Genomic DNA, 13,302 nt, shown 5'->3' with positions numbered 1-13,302 from the left:
GAACGAGCGAGATGTCACTAGCAGCAACACTGTGAGATAAAAAGAGATGCGTGATGCTACTTGACAGAACCATAACAGAACCGTTTTTTGCAACTATTTGACAGTTCGTTAGCAAATTTTACGAGAACGAAATCGTGGATGTTTATGAGAAATAGTGCTTCAGAAACGTGGTGACTGGTTCAGTGATTGATTTATTTTACAAAACAGTGAAATAATCCTGACACACAGGTGACATCAGTGCCTTCCTAAAATCGGTTTCGTTTGACAGCTCGTGGTTCGTTGCTCTATTCCGAAGTAATATTAACTTTATAGTCCGACTACGCAAGATTTCAGCGCTGACAGAGCGTATACAGATACAAATCTTTGCTTGTGTTGATGGCCTCAACTCTCGTTGAGCGAAGTATAGTACCCAATTATGAATTTTATTTATATTTTTCCTATTGGATGTTTGGATCGAACATTTTAAAATCGTAATCGTGAAATATGTAGGCTGTGTGAGACTTGTATATTCCAAAACCTGTCCATGGGTGTACCTAGTTTCTTCCCGAAGGGTAGTGGGGTAGTCTAATCCAGGGGGTATTTCTGATTCAAGGGACGTAGGACTCCCTGAACCAAGGGGGGTAAATTGATCCCTGAATCAATTTAATTACCTTTTTCTTCGATCCAATTATCTTTTTATGTCAGTGTCAGATTTTAGGGGAGTTACAGTCTGATACAAGGGGGGATGAGCAAGTCTGATTAGTGATTTTGTCCCCAGTTCTTACGTCCGTATTCACAAATATTATTATGAGGTCTCACAGTGCGCGTGGACGCACAGGGTGACACACAAACCAATCACAAAGCTCATACAACGCTGTGCGCTCGATTTGCTGCTTCTCTTAAGCAGGGATTGTTTGTGAATACGGGCGTTAGAAATATAAAGACAAGGTCTCAAAATTCCAGTGAGGGGATGCCTTCGACTGTTCCTTCTCGGTACGCCCATGGAACTTTCTCAATAACTGGGACAAGTCAAAATTTTACTGTTGAATGTAACTTAGCAATATGTATGTGAATTTTAACGGAACCTCTTGTACAATTTGTATGCCTAAATGTAGAAATTCGGTATGTTGTACCTACTTTGAAGATAATATATTTACTTATAAACTATGAGGAGTTTTATTTTTACTACTATTAAGAGCGTTNGCTGTGTACACTGTCATTTTGTGTAGTTTATTTTGGCTTGACTTGTTTCAGGATGGAACAGACGGTCCATCGTTTGAACCATGACGAGGTTCAAAAGGTTGAAACGATTGACTGACCGTTCGTAATATTTTATTCTTTGATTAATTCGTAGGCTGGAGTTATCATTTCCTAGTCTTTTCTGCCATTTTGCACTTAAAATAAAAAGTAGAGTGTAAAAGTTTTTGTATGACAACTAGGGACATGTAGCCTCACAGGCTACTATCGATTTTCTAATTCGTATAAACAACCGATAACACGTCTGCCTTCTTCTATGGTCGTTTTAGCACTAAAACAAAAGCTACTAAGACGCTGGGTCGCTGCAAGCGAGGGGAAGTGGTCAATTCTAAGAATTTGAAAAACATGAGACGCCTGTAAGACTACGTGTCACTGGTTAAAGGTTAAAGGTTCTTACCGAGGATATTGATGGCGAAGTTAGTCAGCCCAGCGCTCAAGCCAGCCATGAGACTAGGCGGCGGTTTCCTCCTGGCCGCGGCGGCTCTCCTGGCGTGCTCCTCGTCGCCAGCCAGCAGGTCCAGGTTCCTGGCGAGCGAGCCGGCCCAGGCGCTGAGCGAGCGCACCAGCGCCGCCGCCGCCGCTGAGGCCACGCCCCTAACGCCGCCTGAAGCCCCGCCCACGCGAGCCGCTAAGGCTCCCGGGGCGCCTAACAGCTCTAGACCGCCTACTACCCAACCTACACCCAACAATTATCATCATCATCATCATCATCATCTCAGCCATAGGACGTCCACTGCTGAACATAGGCCTCTCCCAATGCTACATCATCACATCATAAAGGTAACAGGAAAGCGCTGGACGCAGGCCGCTACCAACCGGGTAACATGGAAAGCATTTAAGGACAATGCTAATGCTAAAATATCATCTCCCAATGATACATCATCATCATAAAGGTAACAGGAAAGCGCTGGACGCAGGCCGCTACCAACCGGGTAACATGGAAAGCATTTAAGGACAATGCTAATGCTAAAATATCCTCTCCCAATGATACATCATCATCATCATAAAGGTAGCAAGAAAGCGCTGGACGCAGGCCGCTACCAACCGGATAACATGGAAAGCATTTAAGGACAATGCTTATGCTAAAATATATGCGGAATTTCTATATTTCGTTACTTTATTAGTTGTAATCATTGTATTTTAAATAATCTTTTTGATACATTTAAGTGGGTACACGTCTTTGTGGGTAATTTTTTAAGATGTGTCAAAGAGGTAATTTGAGTTTGAGAATTCTGGGCTGGGCTTCAGCATGATTACTTTACATCAGATGAAAAGAGAATCAGGCATACGTTGAATAGTAATAAGACTCGCTCATTATGACGTTAAGAAATTCTGAACGTTTGTGGTCTCCAAATTCATTGGTTCTGTCAAGTTCCTATCCTATAATTGATTTAAAGAAAGAAAAAATATTTATTTGACAACATAATATTAAAAAATAAAAACATTCATATCATTTGGATCACAAACATCAAAAGGAGAAAGAAAAAAGGAAAAATAATAATAAATTTGTCAAAAAGGCCACCCACTCAATAACGTCTTGGCCCGTCTGCCAATACACTGATTTTCAGTGATTTAGGAAAAGGAGTGTAAACTTACCGGCACCCAAAATGGCGGCAGACAAGTAGTGCACGGTCAGCGCATGCGTGAGCCGCTCCGCTGACGTCATCACGCGCTGCAGCCGGAATGCGCCCAGACGCAGCGGGCTTTGGTCTAGCGCAATATACATGCGCACCTACAACATAATTCGTTGTTGAGCGTGACTTTTAAAAAGCTGATGTTCTGAAAATGCATTTTTTTAAAGCACACACTAATATGTTGTACTCATGAATGAACACGCTGTGCAGGACGAGCGTTTGCATTTTTATGCAGTGTGTGAAGAGTTGGATACTTTGGTTGCTGTAGATAGAGCTTCTTCGTAGGAGATACGTAGATAAAACACCAGACAATAGTTGATTAATATATTTGATGTTGTTCGTGCAACAGTGGTACAAAAAGTGAAGTAATAATTAATTGAATATAAAACGAAGACTAGTTATTATGACAGAATATTACAAATTAGGGATTGGTGCCGAGTGCAAAAGACAAAGAAAAGTTATTAGGTACATGATTAATCTGTCCTCAATATTTGGTACGTACATGGTGTGATGAGTGCATAAAGTATGATGCAATCATATTTTATAATTAACTGAGTACAAAGTAGGCACAAGTGTTTCGAGTACTACAGGAGTGGTGTGTGTGCAAAGACTTCTATGTTATTATCTTATCTATCTATCTTGTGTGTTAATAGATAGACAATTTCATCTGTATAGCTTGTGGAAATCGAAGATTGTGAAGATATGTGTGAGCGTGAGTCGCCAACCCGTCTGGCCTTTTTTATTTGCTTCTGGTAAATGGCAATGCTAGATTTTGTATGGAAGGTGGCGTCTATTTTTTTTCGCGCGGCCATCGACCAACCTTTGTTTTTTGATTACAAAATAGTGTAATAAACCAAATTTACTATGACAAGTATACCTCTAAACTCAGTCTGAACTGAGTTACAAGCATTAGAAGTTTGATGATTTACATACTAGATTTGCTTTTTGCGCGCAAGTTTTGTAAGAAATTGCAACAAAATATTGCGCTATTTTTTTTATTGCGCTGATTCTGCTCCATACTGATGTCTGGAGCCTTTAATGGATGGTATTGTTTGTTTACACATACAATGTCACTATTTTGTTGCAATTTCTTACAAAAAGCAAATCTAGTATGTAAATAATCAAACTTCTAACGCTCGTAACTCAGTTCAGAACTTCAGACTGAGTTTAGAAGTATACATGTCATAGTAAGTTTCGTTTATTACACTATTTTGTAATCAAAAAACAAGGTTTGGTCGATGGCCGAGCGAAAAAAAAAGACGCCAATTTCCGGCATTTTCTTTTGAGAGAATCGTACTCATGCAGTGGATATCAAATGACCTGATGTTGATAATAATGATGACGTGTACTCACAGCGGTGTGGAGCGTAAGCGTGAGATCCAGCGGGCGCAGATGCAGCGCCTGCAGCCTTAGCGGCGCCTGCAGCGTGTGTAGCTCGGCCAGCGCGGCGCCGGCGTCCCCCAGCGGCGCCGGCGCCGCCGCCAGCCGCGCCAGCGCCACCAGCGCGCTCACGTACGCATCCTCCACGTACAACGCCAGCGGGCCCAGAGATATCTCCACCTCGGTTAGCTCTGTTCACGTAATTTTTAGCTATTCAAATGTCCGCCTCGGTTATTTCGATCACATACAATTTTGCTATTCAAATGCGGTAACTGGTAAGTATATTAATAGTAATTAAGCATAGAGGACGCGAGTGAAACACAGGACGCATTGATTTATCATCAAAGTATGAGCAGAGTAAATACAAATGAGTAGGTCATCTTCATAGAAACGCACCGAGCGCGGTTTGTACATATGTGAGCGCGCGCCAATACGTATGCGGCGCGCACGCACACACTGACAAAATTTAGCGTGGATTAGCGGTGAGGTGCAAACCGCGCTCGGGCATTTCTATGAAGATGACCTACTCATTTGTATTTACTCTGGTATGAGCGTGGTGCGTCCACGCATCCTGTATCTATAGCTACGTAACAATGTAGGTATGTAGACGACGGCCGGACAAGTAACAAAATAAAATTTAACACCAGTGATTACCCTTAAAATAGGACTCGGAGGTGAACTGTGATATACCGGCGATCACAATAGATCGATACCGAACGCATTGATACTGAAACTCCATTGAAGTCGAACATACGTCCAACAAGTAAAACTTCACCTTGAAAAAAAAAACTGACTTTTTCAAAGGTATTTTTACTTGTTGAGCAGCTGAGGACAGGAGGGAGTTGCTACTTGATAATTAGCACCAATAATTCCAAGATACAACTTCTATAAGAAAAATAATTGTCTATTGTATAGGATTTCTGTAAAAATAGGCTTAAGCTTGGAAATAAAAATAAATAAATAAATAAAAAAACTTCAATCTACCCTTAAAGTTGGCTATAATTAAATATGTAACTTTGAAGTCATAAAAAGTGTACTTAAAATCTTAAATACTGGCTGAAATGTTGCTCATTTTGGATTCTCACACGTTTTGACAGATCATAAAAAGTATGTCAATTGACTATGATGTCAAGACAGACAGTTCTTTCTGATTCATATGGTGTTCTTTTTTACTCGTCTTTACCCACATATAATAAGAGATTTATTTGCTACCATGGTCTGTAGATGTTCGCTGCGTTTTCCATCCCTCACTCCCGGCTCTGCTAATTCGGTGTAGTCAACTAACACAAAGTAGAAGAGATGGGAACGAGAAATGGGAGTAGATCCGGTCGTAGTCTTCTGGCTGAAATTGGACCGTAGAGATCTGGCCTACACTCAAACTGATCCACATAAGCAGAATATTAAAGACTACACACCAAGCTGGCCGATAGCTTTATTTCAAAAGAATCATGTCGACGTCTTGTACTTTCAATGACTTTTGACAACATGTCAAAAGTCGATGACACATGTCGGCGGGTGCGGTGTGTAGACTGCATTAAAAAGAAAGCAATGCTTTGGGCGAGGTTTATTTTTAACTTACCCGTGCACTGGGTGTCCATAACAGGCCACGTATCTTGCTTTACATTCTATGATTTTTGACAAAATGTCAAGTCGACGACTCATGTCGGCGGGTTCGGTGTGTAGACTGCATTAAGAAGAAAGCAATGCTTTGGGCGAGGTTTATTTTTAACTTAACCGTGCACTGGGTGTCCATAACAGGCCACGTATCTTGCTTTACTTTCTATGACTTTTGACAAAATGTCAAATCGACGACTCATGTCGGCGGGTTCGGTGTGTAGACTGCATTAAGAAGAAAGCAATGCTTTGGGCGAGGTTTATTTTTAACTTACCCGTGCACTGGGTGTCCATAACAGGCCACGTATCTTGCTTTACTTTCTATGACTTTTGACAAAATGTCAAGTCGACGACTCATGTCGGCGGGTTCGGTGTGTAGACTGCATTAAGAAGAAAGCAATGCTTTGGGCGAGGTTTTAACTTACCCGTGCACTGGGTGTCCATAACGGGCCACGTGTCTTGCTGCAGCCGGACTAGGACCCTCGCCGTGTCTTCCCTGACGTCGAAGGCGTTTCGTTCCACCAGCATGCTCCACAGCGGCGGCCAGCGTTCGTCGTCGTTCTCTTTGGTTTCTGTGGGCGTCGACGCCACCACGCCGAAGTCAAACTGTCCGCTCTCGTATTGGAGGTTGTCGACTTGGAAGCCTGCTACGGATAGCGTCGTTTTTGTCCTCTGTGAAACAAGTTAAGTATTCTATGAAACTTTACAGTATTATTGTTTATAACCCAGAATAACATACATATAGGGTATTATTTATGACGATCTGTGATAAACTAAAATCCACGCGGGTGAAGCCGCGGGCAAAAGCTAGTTTTTTCATAATAAGATAAGTCAAACGAAGAAGGTCTTAATGCAGTTTCTAAAAATGTTACACACCACGCCACGCAATTAATTTGTATTAGAACTATAAAAAAATATTGTCTTGTTGTCTCTATCTTAGTCGTCTACGTTCTGCTCTAAGTAACCACAAAAATTGCTAGAATTTTCTTCATCAGCTTCCGGGGAAGGGGAGGTCAGCTACTCCCCCTGGAACTTATAAACCTCTACATACCTTCCCTATGTTTCTTTATTAAATGTGTAAGTCTGCGGGCACGAAATTGGCGACGGCCGAGCGATGGGCGGGACAACGCGACGCGAAGCGGCGGCGATGAGGAATAGTACTGCGATCGCCTCGCTTGTTTCGTGCGCGTCACCATATACTGTCATGTTGTTGTATGCCGCGCCGCCCCACTGTTGCAACCGCTCGGCCCGTTGCCAGTTTCGTGCGGACTACCTGCAAGCTCCCTGGCATCCAGGAACCGCCCGCTCGCTGGTCGTTCACTGGGCCTCGATCAACGTCGACTCACCCGGTGGGCTAGTACCACGCCGAGGGCGGGACAGTGGTGCCACAGGTACTACAAGTCAGACCGTCGCCAAAACTTCGTCCCAACCACCGACTGGTAGCCAGTCGAGAAGACGCACGGGCCATGAGCAGCAGCTCGACACCCGAACCGGCTCAAGGAGTCGACGTACCAGGATAAAAAGTTTCGTGCCCGCAGAAGGCCTCAGCCTCGAATTTAGCGGGCAGCGGCGCGGGAGCGGGGCGGGCAACGCAGACCCGTTCTCGAAACAAGCGGGCAGCTCGCGCGGCGCTTTAGCGGCGAAGTGTTGTGTTGGGGGTTGTGTTATCGAGATATTTGTTTTTATTCGCAAACGAAATGTCTGAACAACAGCGACAATTTTATTTCGATTCAAATTTATTCCTAACGCTCGATTTATTGTGGGCAAAAGAAGGAGTGCGCTGCCCGCTCGTTGCCCGCTCCCGCGCCGCTGTTTTCGAGAACCGGCCTATTTGATTTTATGCATAAGATCCTGCCGCTCCCACGCTGCTACCGCCGCCGCCCCGCTGCTCGCTAAATTCGAGGCTGAGGCCTTAGAGCGGGGAGTCTTTCTAACAATCTGTTTCCACCAGGCCCAAAAGCTGGGTACACCTATGGGTCCGCCGTACCTTGGGCTCGCTGAGCACCAGCAGCGCCGCACGGCACACGTGTAATGCCAGCAGCGGGCGCGCCTCCGCGCTGCTCGCCAGCTCCACGCCCAGCGACGACACCACGATGCGCGCGCGCTCGCACGCCGCCCACGGCGCGTCCTCCGACCAGCCTGTGCGGAACAATGTTTAAAACACACGCACAGCGTGATATACGACCACATCAAAATCTTACATTTGCTGTTTGGTGTAGTGGTTCGAAACGGACTACTATTCCGGAGGTTGCGGGTTCGATTCCCGCACAGTACAAACATTTGTGTGCATGAACATATTTGTTTGTATTGGACTGGGTGTTTTCTATGTATAATATGTATGTATTTACAAAAAAAAAAGTATTTAAGTATGTTTATATCCGTTGGCTAGTATCCATAGTACAAGCTTTGCTTAGTTTGGGACTAGAAGCGTAGTGTAAAATATCCAAGGATATTTATTTATTATTTATTACAGGGTGTGGTTTTGTAAAACAACGCCTATCTCGGGTGTGGTAGTATACACGAAACTGATGCCAAACATTTTTCATGGAAAATCCATGAAATCAGGAAAATGGTAAGTATTGCAAACGTTGTGATAGGGATAAAGACATGCGATTTTTGGTTTTACGAAGGTAATACGATAGAGAATAATACAAAGTAATAAAAACCACCGGTTATAGGGGTATGTTTTGGAGTTTATCAAATAACCAAAAAACACGAATTTAAAAGCAGATTTTTTCAAAAAGTATTATTTTTTATTATTTGTTGGTCTTTTTTGTGTATTTTATGTTTTTTTTAGTATCGTCTGTTATTTAGCATTATAACTGTTTTATTTGATCAGGATATACCGCTTAGTTTAAAAGTTATTACGTTTTATTTACAATAAGTAATTGGAAGAAAAAAAATCTATAAATTTAAAAAAAAAATCTCAAAAATTTTTTGACCTCTTTTTTGTCGATAAAAATAGGTCTAGTTTCATCTATTTTCATATGTACACTTTAACGTGACTCACACTATATTTTTCTTGTCAATACTTTCATGTGTACCTACCCCTCCTGAGATGGGCGTTGTTTTACAAGACCACATCCTGTATTTACGTAACGTATACCAATATATTATGGAAGTTTTTCATTCTTACTTGATTATTCGTGTAACATTACATACTTAGGGACCTCCTGCGTTAGCCTACGCAGCGCTGGCGTCGCATCTGCGGTGTGAATACCTTATACAATAACTAATTTGATAATATTGAAAACTACATTATTATTTACACTAAAATCTAACCACAATGTACCAAATATTCGGTACACAACCTGCACTAGTTTATCGATGCCCAAGTAAACCTACAGCATTTTGATGCGTACGCGCAGACTGCTATTATTTATACTTCATTGTGCTATATCTTCGTTTTCCTTGGTCATCTTCTTGGACATCTTTATTGAGGTACTACTTTAACTTACTTATCGTTGATATATTAATGTCTGCTTATTTGCTACTAACTACACGTTTACAAAACTTTTTACGGGTAAAAACTATCTAATTGCCTGTGTGTGCCAAAATACTTTTTTATAACTAAGATTAACTACTTTAAATAAAATCATACCCTACATAATGAGGTACAGCCGGTCGTATACTCATTACCCTGCATTTCAATGTCTGGTTATGATACCAAGTCAACGAACCTGGCGCACCCACTTCAGGGAATACGAAGGACATTTCCGAGGCAAGTAGCTCTCCCGAAGGAGCTATCAGGCGAACCGGCAGACTGTCAGTATCTGAAGCGAATTTCAAGTTTAACAACTTGTCCTGAAGTATTACCTACCTGTACAGTATTTAGGTGCATTATGTTTTTTGTCTTTAAACTACCTATTTTCTCGTTCATTAAACATTTTAGATACCAATCAACCGTCAGTATGACATCCTATTTATTTATACTACATACATTTTCATTTCATCAAACTACCTAACGTCTATCACTCGTACAGTAACCATTTAAGCAATTATCAACCGTCAATCACAGTTAGCACAAGTCTCATAGGCAGTTTTTTCTCAGCAGCTAGGCTGTTCCAAACACATACACATATTTAGCGCCATCTATAGAATGTTTGTAAAGCGCCATGTATGATTCTTCTCACGTTTACCGAACTAACAGGAGTACCGAACTAATTCATTTAATGAATCATAGATGGCGCTGAACTACGTCCGTTTCGTGCTGTTTGCACGACCATTTTTTTTTCTCGAACGTAACAATACAAACTACCAAAAATGTCTCCTGAGTTTCTCTTCAACATAGGCTGAATAGATATTCCAATGTAGCGTTAGGAGTTAAAGTTCGTTGATTGGGCTTTTATGCTTTGCCAGCTTCCAAACTACAATCATCGTCAAACTTCAAATTCGGTAAAACCGAATTATAGATGACCCACGCTGAACTGTCCCACCAAACTCAATGACAGAGGGGCGCTACTATCGTTCAACTTTAAGGTTTCCAACATGGCAAAAATCGGAACCAGCGATCCGGTATTGACAGTGGCGCCCCGCTGTCGATGTCATGGATAGGACAGTTCAGTATTTTGGAACTATACGTTACGTCTAACGCTTACGTTATGTCAAAAACCTTGTCATGTGCTTTCAGGGACACTGACATATTAGTCAGGCAGGCACATACAAACAAACAAAAGCAATGATTACTTACCTATATCGCCTTTATCTTCCGACAGCTTCGCATCCTTGACGACTTCCAGGTTGTCTGCCGACGTGCCCGCTACCGGCTCTTGTTCTAAAGGCAGTATCGGCACAGACACTTGCGTGCCGGACGCCTGTTTGGCCAGCTCGGTGGCTTCAACTAGCGTCGCCGTGTCTGCTTCTATCACGTCCAGAGCTGACTCGGCCGTTTCGTCGGGGGCTATTGCGGTGTCCAGTACTGTAAAGATGATTAATAATTAGTTTCAAAAGTTTTAGAGGATTTAAATAATAGAATAATGATTAACGACAGTACTCACGCTTTTCATCTGCCCCTGTTCGTGTCAATTTATGTGAACTTGTCTTTTCTATTTCTTTGGTTTCCTTTCTCTGAAAGTATTGCATTTTAATAATGAAAATATAAAACAAATACCAAAATATTTATTTAATTTCATTATATTTTTCTCACCTGTATAGATACAGTTTCTGTCGATAAATATGGTTCAAGTAGTCGTTTTCTGATGTCACTCGCTGATATGTCATTCTGAAAGATATAATCACAAAATTGCAATGGAGGATAATTTTATAGTTTATTAAGGTTTACATAATATAATGGTTGATTTGGAGTGTGGCGATTACACTCAATAAAAAGCAGGTTTTGCCAGTCTTAACCAAACATCAGGCATTCTGAACTCATCTGGAAAGCGAAGGTAGTGTGTATCCTCCATTCTCTTGGTAAATAAAGACGGCGGTGCTGCAGTGGAACCAAATGACCTGATGATAATGATGAGAGACGTGTGATATGACGTCACACCCTTCATTTACACACAGTCTTACAAGTACGTCAATGAGGACTATCAAATTTGCGCTCACTGTTGGTGAAGGCATACTTTTTAATCCACCACTTATTATTGTATTCTTTCCCACTCCTGAAATTCCTAGAAGTACCTGGGTGCTGGCAGTGCAGGACCTATTATTGTGGAAATTCGAATCCTCCTCTAACGACGTCCAGCAGTGGACGTCGTTTGGCTGAAACCAACAAACGAACCAACTGACACTTCTGTAAACCAGGATCTACAGTTTGGCCTCCAACGAAGCACAACCAGTGAAGGTTGATTAGAAGACCAGTGGAATAGCTTACTGTTATGGAACTCAACGAAATTAATCTGAAGAATATTATGAGGAGTTCGAAATATAGTATCGACTTTTCTCCATTGTTATTAAGGATGTTATCAATGCCTTAAGCTGATTTAGGCCTGGTTCAGACATAGTGTTCAGGAAGTTCTCGTAAATTATCATCAAACCTACCGCCACCGCCTTAGTGTCTCGCCAATGAGAACTAACCAGAATCCGCGCGGTTATCGCGCGTATCTTCTGAACCAGGCCTTAAAACTTAAAACAGTTGTGGGTCCAAATTCAAAACTTATGCGGATCGATATAAAGTTGAAAATAGCTTGATCACCTGTTGCACGTCGTGAAGTTCGAGTAGAGTAGAGTGCGGATGCGATCGCACGCGCGCCTTGACCGTGAGTCCGGCGCTCAGCTGGACTAGTTGCTCGCCGTCTATCGGCGCAAGCGCTAGCGACGCACTCCAAGCGTGTACGCCTGACTCTGCACACGCGAAAATGAACCTTAAGTACTTGGTCCACTGTCGACTTACTATTGGCTGTTTTTTCGCTCAATAAACGCAAAAAAGATGTAGTAATGTGCCAATAAAACAAAGTAATTACAGTTCCAGCAGAAAACATTAAGACCACTCCCAGTATTTTTCTGGATGACGTAAGAAACAACTAAAAGACAAGTAAAAAGTCTGTAGTCACTCTCTTCTCATAAAGAACATAAAGTTTAAATCAAGTTTTTGCAACCCATCTATCTAGGGTGGTGAGTATACACCAAATCTGTTCTTCTGACAAATAGGAGAGAGTTCTAGTCTTGAAAATAGACTCAAGTCTCGAAATCTAATTCCAGATACAAAGGTAACTGACTGACTGACTGACTGACATAGTGATGTATCAACGCACAGTCCAAACCACTGGACGGATCGGGCTGTTATTTGGCATGCAGGTAGATGTTATATGACGTAGGCATCCGCTAGAAAGGATTTTACGAAACTCCACTCCTAAGGTGGTAAAACGGGATCCGACGACGAAGTCGCGGGCGGCCGCTCGTAAAGACTAAAAGACTCGAGTTTCTTCCAACTCTGTCCTATGCAGTGATACACCCGTATAGATGACCCACGCTGAACTGTCCCACCACTCAATGACGGGGGGGCGCTATCATCGTTCAACTATATGGTTTCCAACATGGTAAAAATCGGAACCAGCGATCCGGTATTGACGGTGGCGCCCCGCTGTCGATGTCATGGATAGGACAGTTCAGTATTTTGGAACTATATTCACAAACGATGCTTTTTTTATATCCACAACGAGGAAGGTCTTGGCCTGTATCTCACCTGATGGTAAGTAATGATCAGGCCAAAGGTGCTTGCTTAAGTGAAGCAGTAAATTGAACGCACAGTAATTGGTTCGTGTGTCACCCTGTGCGTCCACACGCACTGTGAGACCTCATAGGGTGCGAGTGTCCCACCTGTGTCCCGCGCCAGCACCAGCAGCGGCAGCGAGGCGGGCGGCTCGGCGCCGGGCGGCGGCGGGTAGCGCGCGCAGTGCGCCGGGCTGGAGTAGTGCGTCACGCCGCCCGCCGGCACGCTGCACCACCAGCGCGCGCCCGCGCACTCCGGGACCACCTGCGGACCGGGCTTATG

General features: G+C 42.8%; 1 protein-coding gene across 1 annotated transcript in view; it reads right to left on the bottom strand.

The window, feature by feature from the left end:
• Positions 1 to 1,619: 1,619 nt before the first annotated feature.
• The window catches only part of LOC114364842 (vacuolar protein sorting 13B), a 96,733-nt gene continuing 85,050 nt past the window's right edge, over positions 1,620 to 13,302 (bottom strand). Inside the window, exons 71-80 of the mRNA XM_028321166.1 lie at positions 13,128 to 13,284; positions 12,004 to 12,152; positions 11,011 to 11,085; positions 10,862 to 10,931; positions 10,555 to 10,782; positions 7,852 to 8,003; positions 6,290 to 6,536; positions 4,224 to 4,441; positions 2,833 to 2,968; positions 1,620 to 1,912 (exon numbers count right to left, since the gene is read on the bottom strand). Coding sequence (XP_028176967.1) covers positions 1,620 to 1,912; positions 2,833 to 2,968; positions 4,224 to 4,441; positions 6,290 to 6,536; positions 7,852 to 8,003; positions 10,555 to 10,782; positions 10,862 to 10,931; positions 11,011 to 11,085; positions 12,004 to 12,152; positions 13,128 to 13,284 — 1,725 coding nt within the window. The remainder of the gene's footprint in view (positions 1,913 to 2,832; positions 2,969 to 4,223; positions 4,442 to 6,289; positions 6,537 to 7,851; positions 8,004 to 10,554; positions 10,783 to 10,861; positions 10,932 to 11,010; positions 11,086 to 12,003; positions 12,153 to 13,127; positions 13,285 to 13,302) is intronic.

This window comes from Ostrinia furnacalis, unplaced genomic scaffold (genome assembly GCF_004193835.3).
Source record: "Ostrinia furnacalis isolate ACB-3 unplaced genomic scaffold, ASM419383v2 OfSCF7471, whole genome shotgun sequence".
Lineage (NCBI taxonomy): Eukaryota > Metazoa > Arthropoda > Insecta > Lepidoptera > Crambidae > Ostrinia > Ostrinia furnacalis.
Note: the sequence above shows the minus strand (reverse complement) of the source record. Positions and strands in the feature narration are given on the sequence as shown.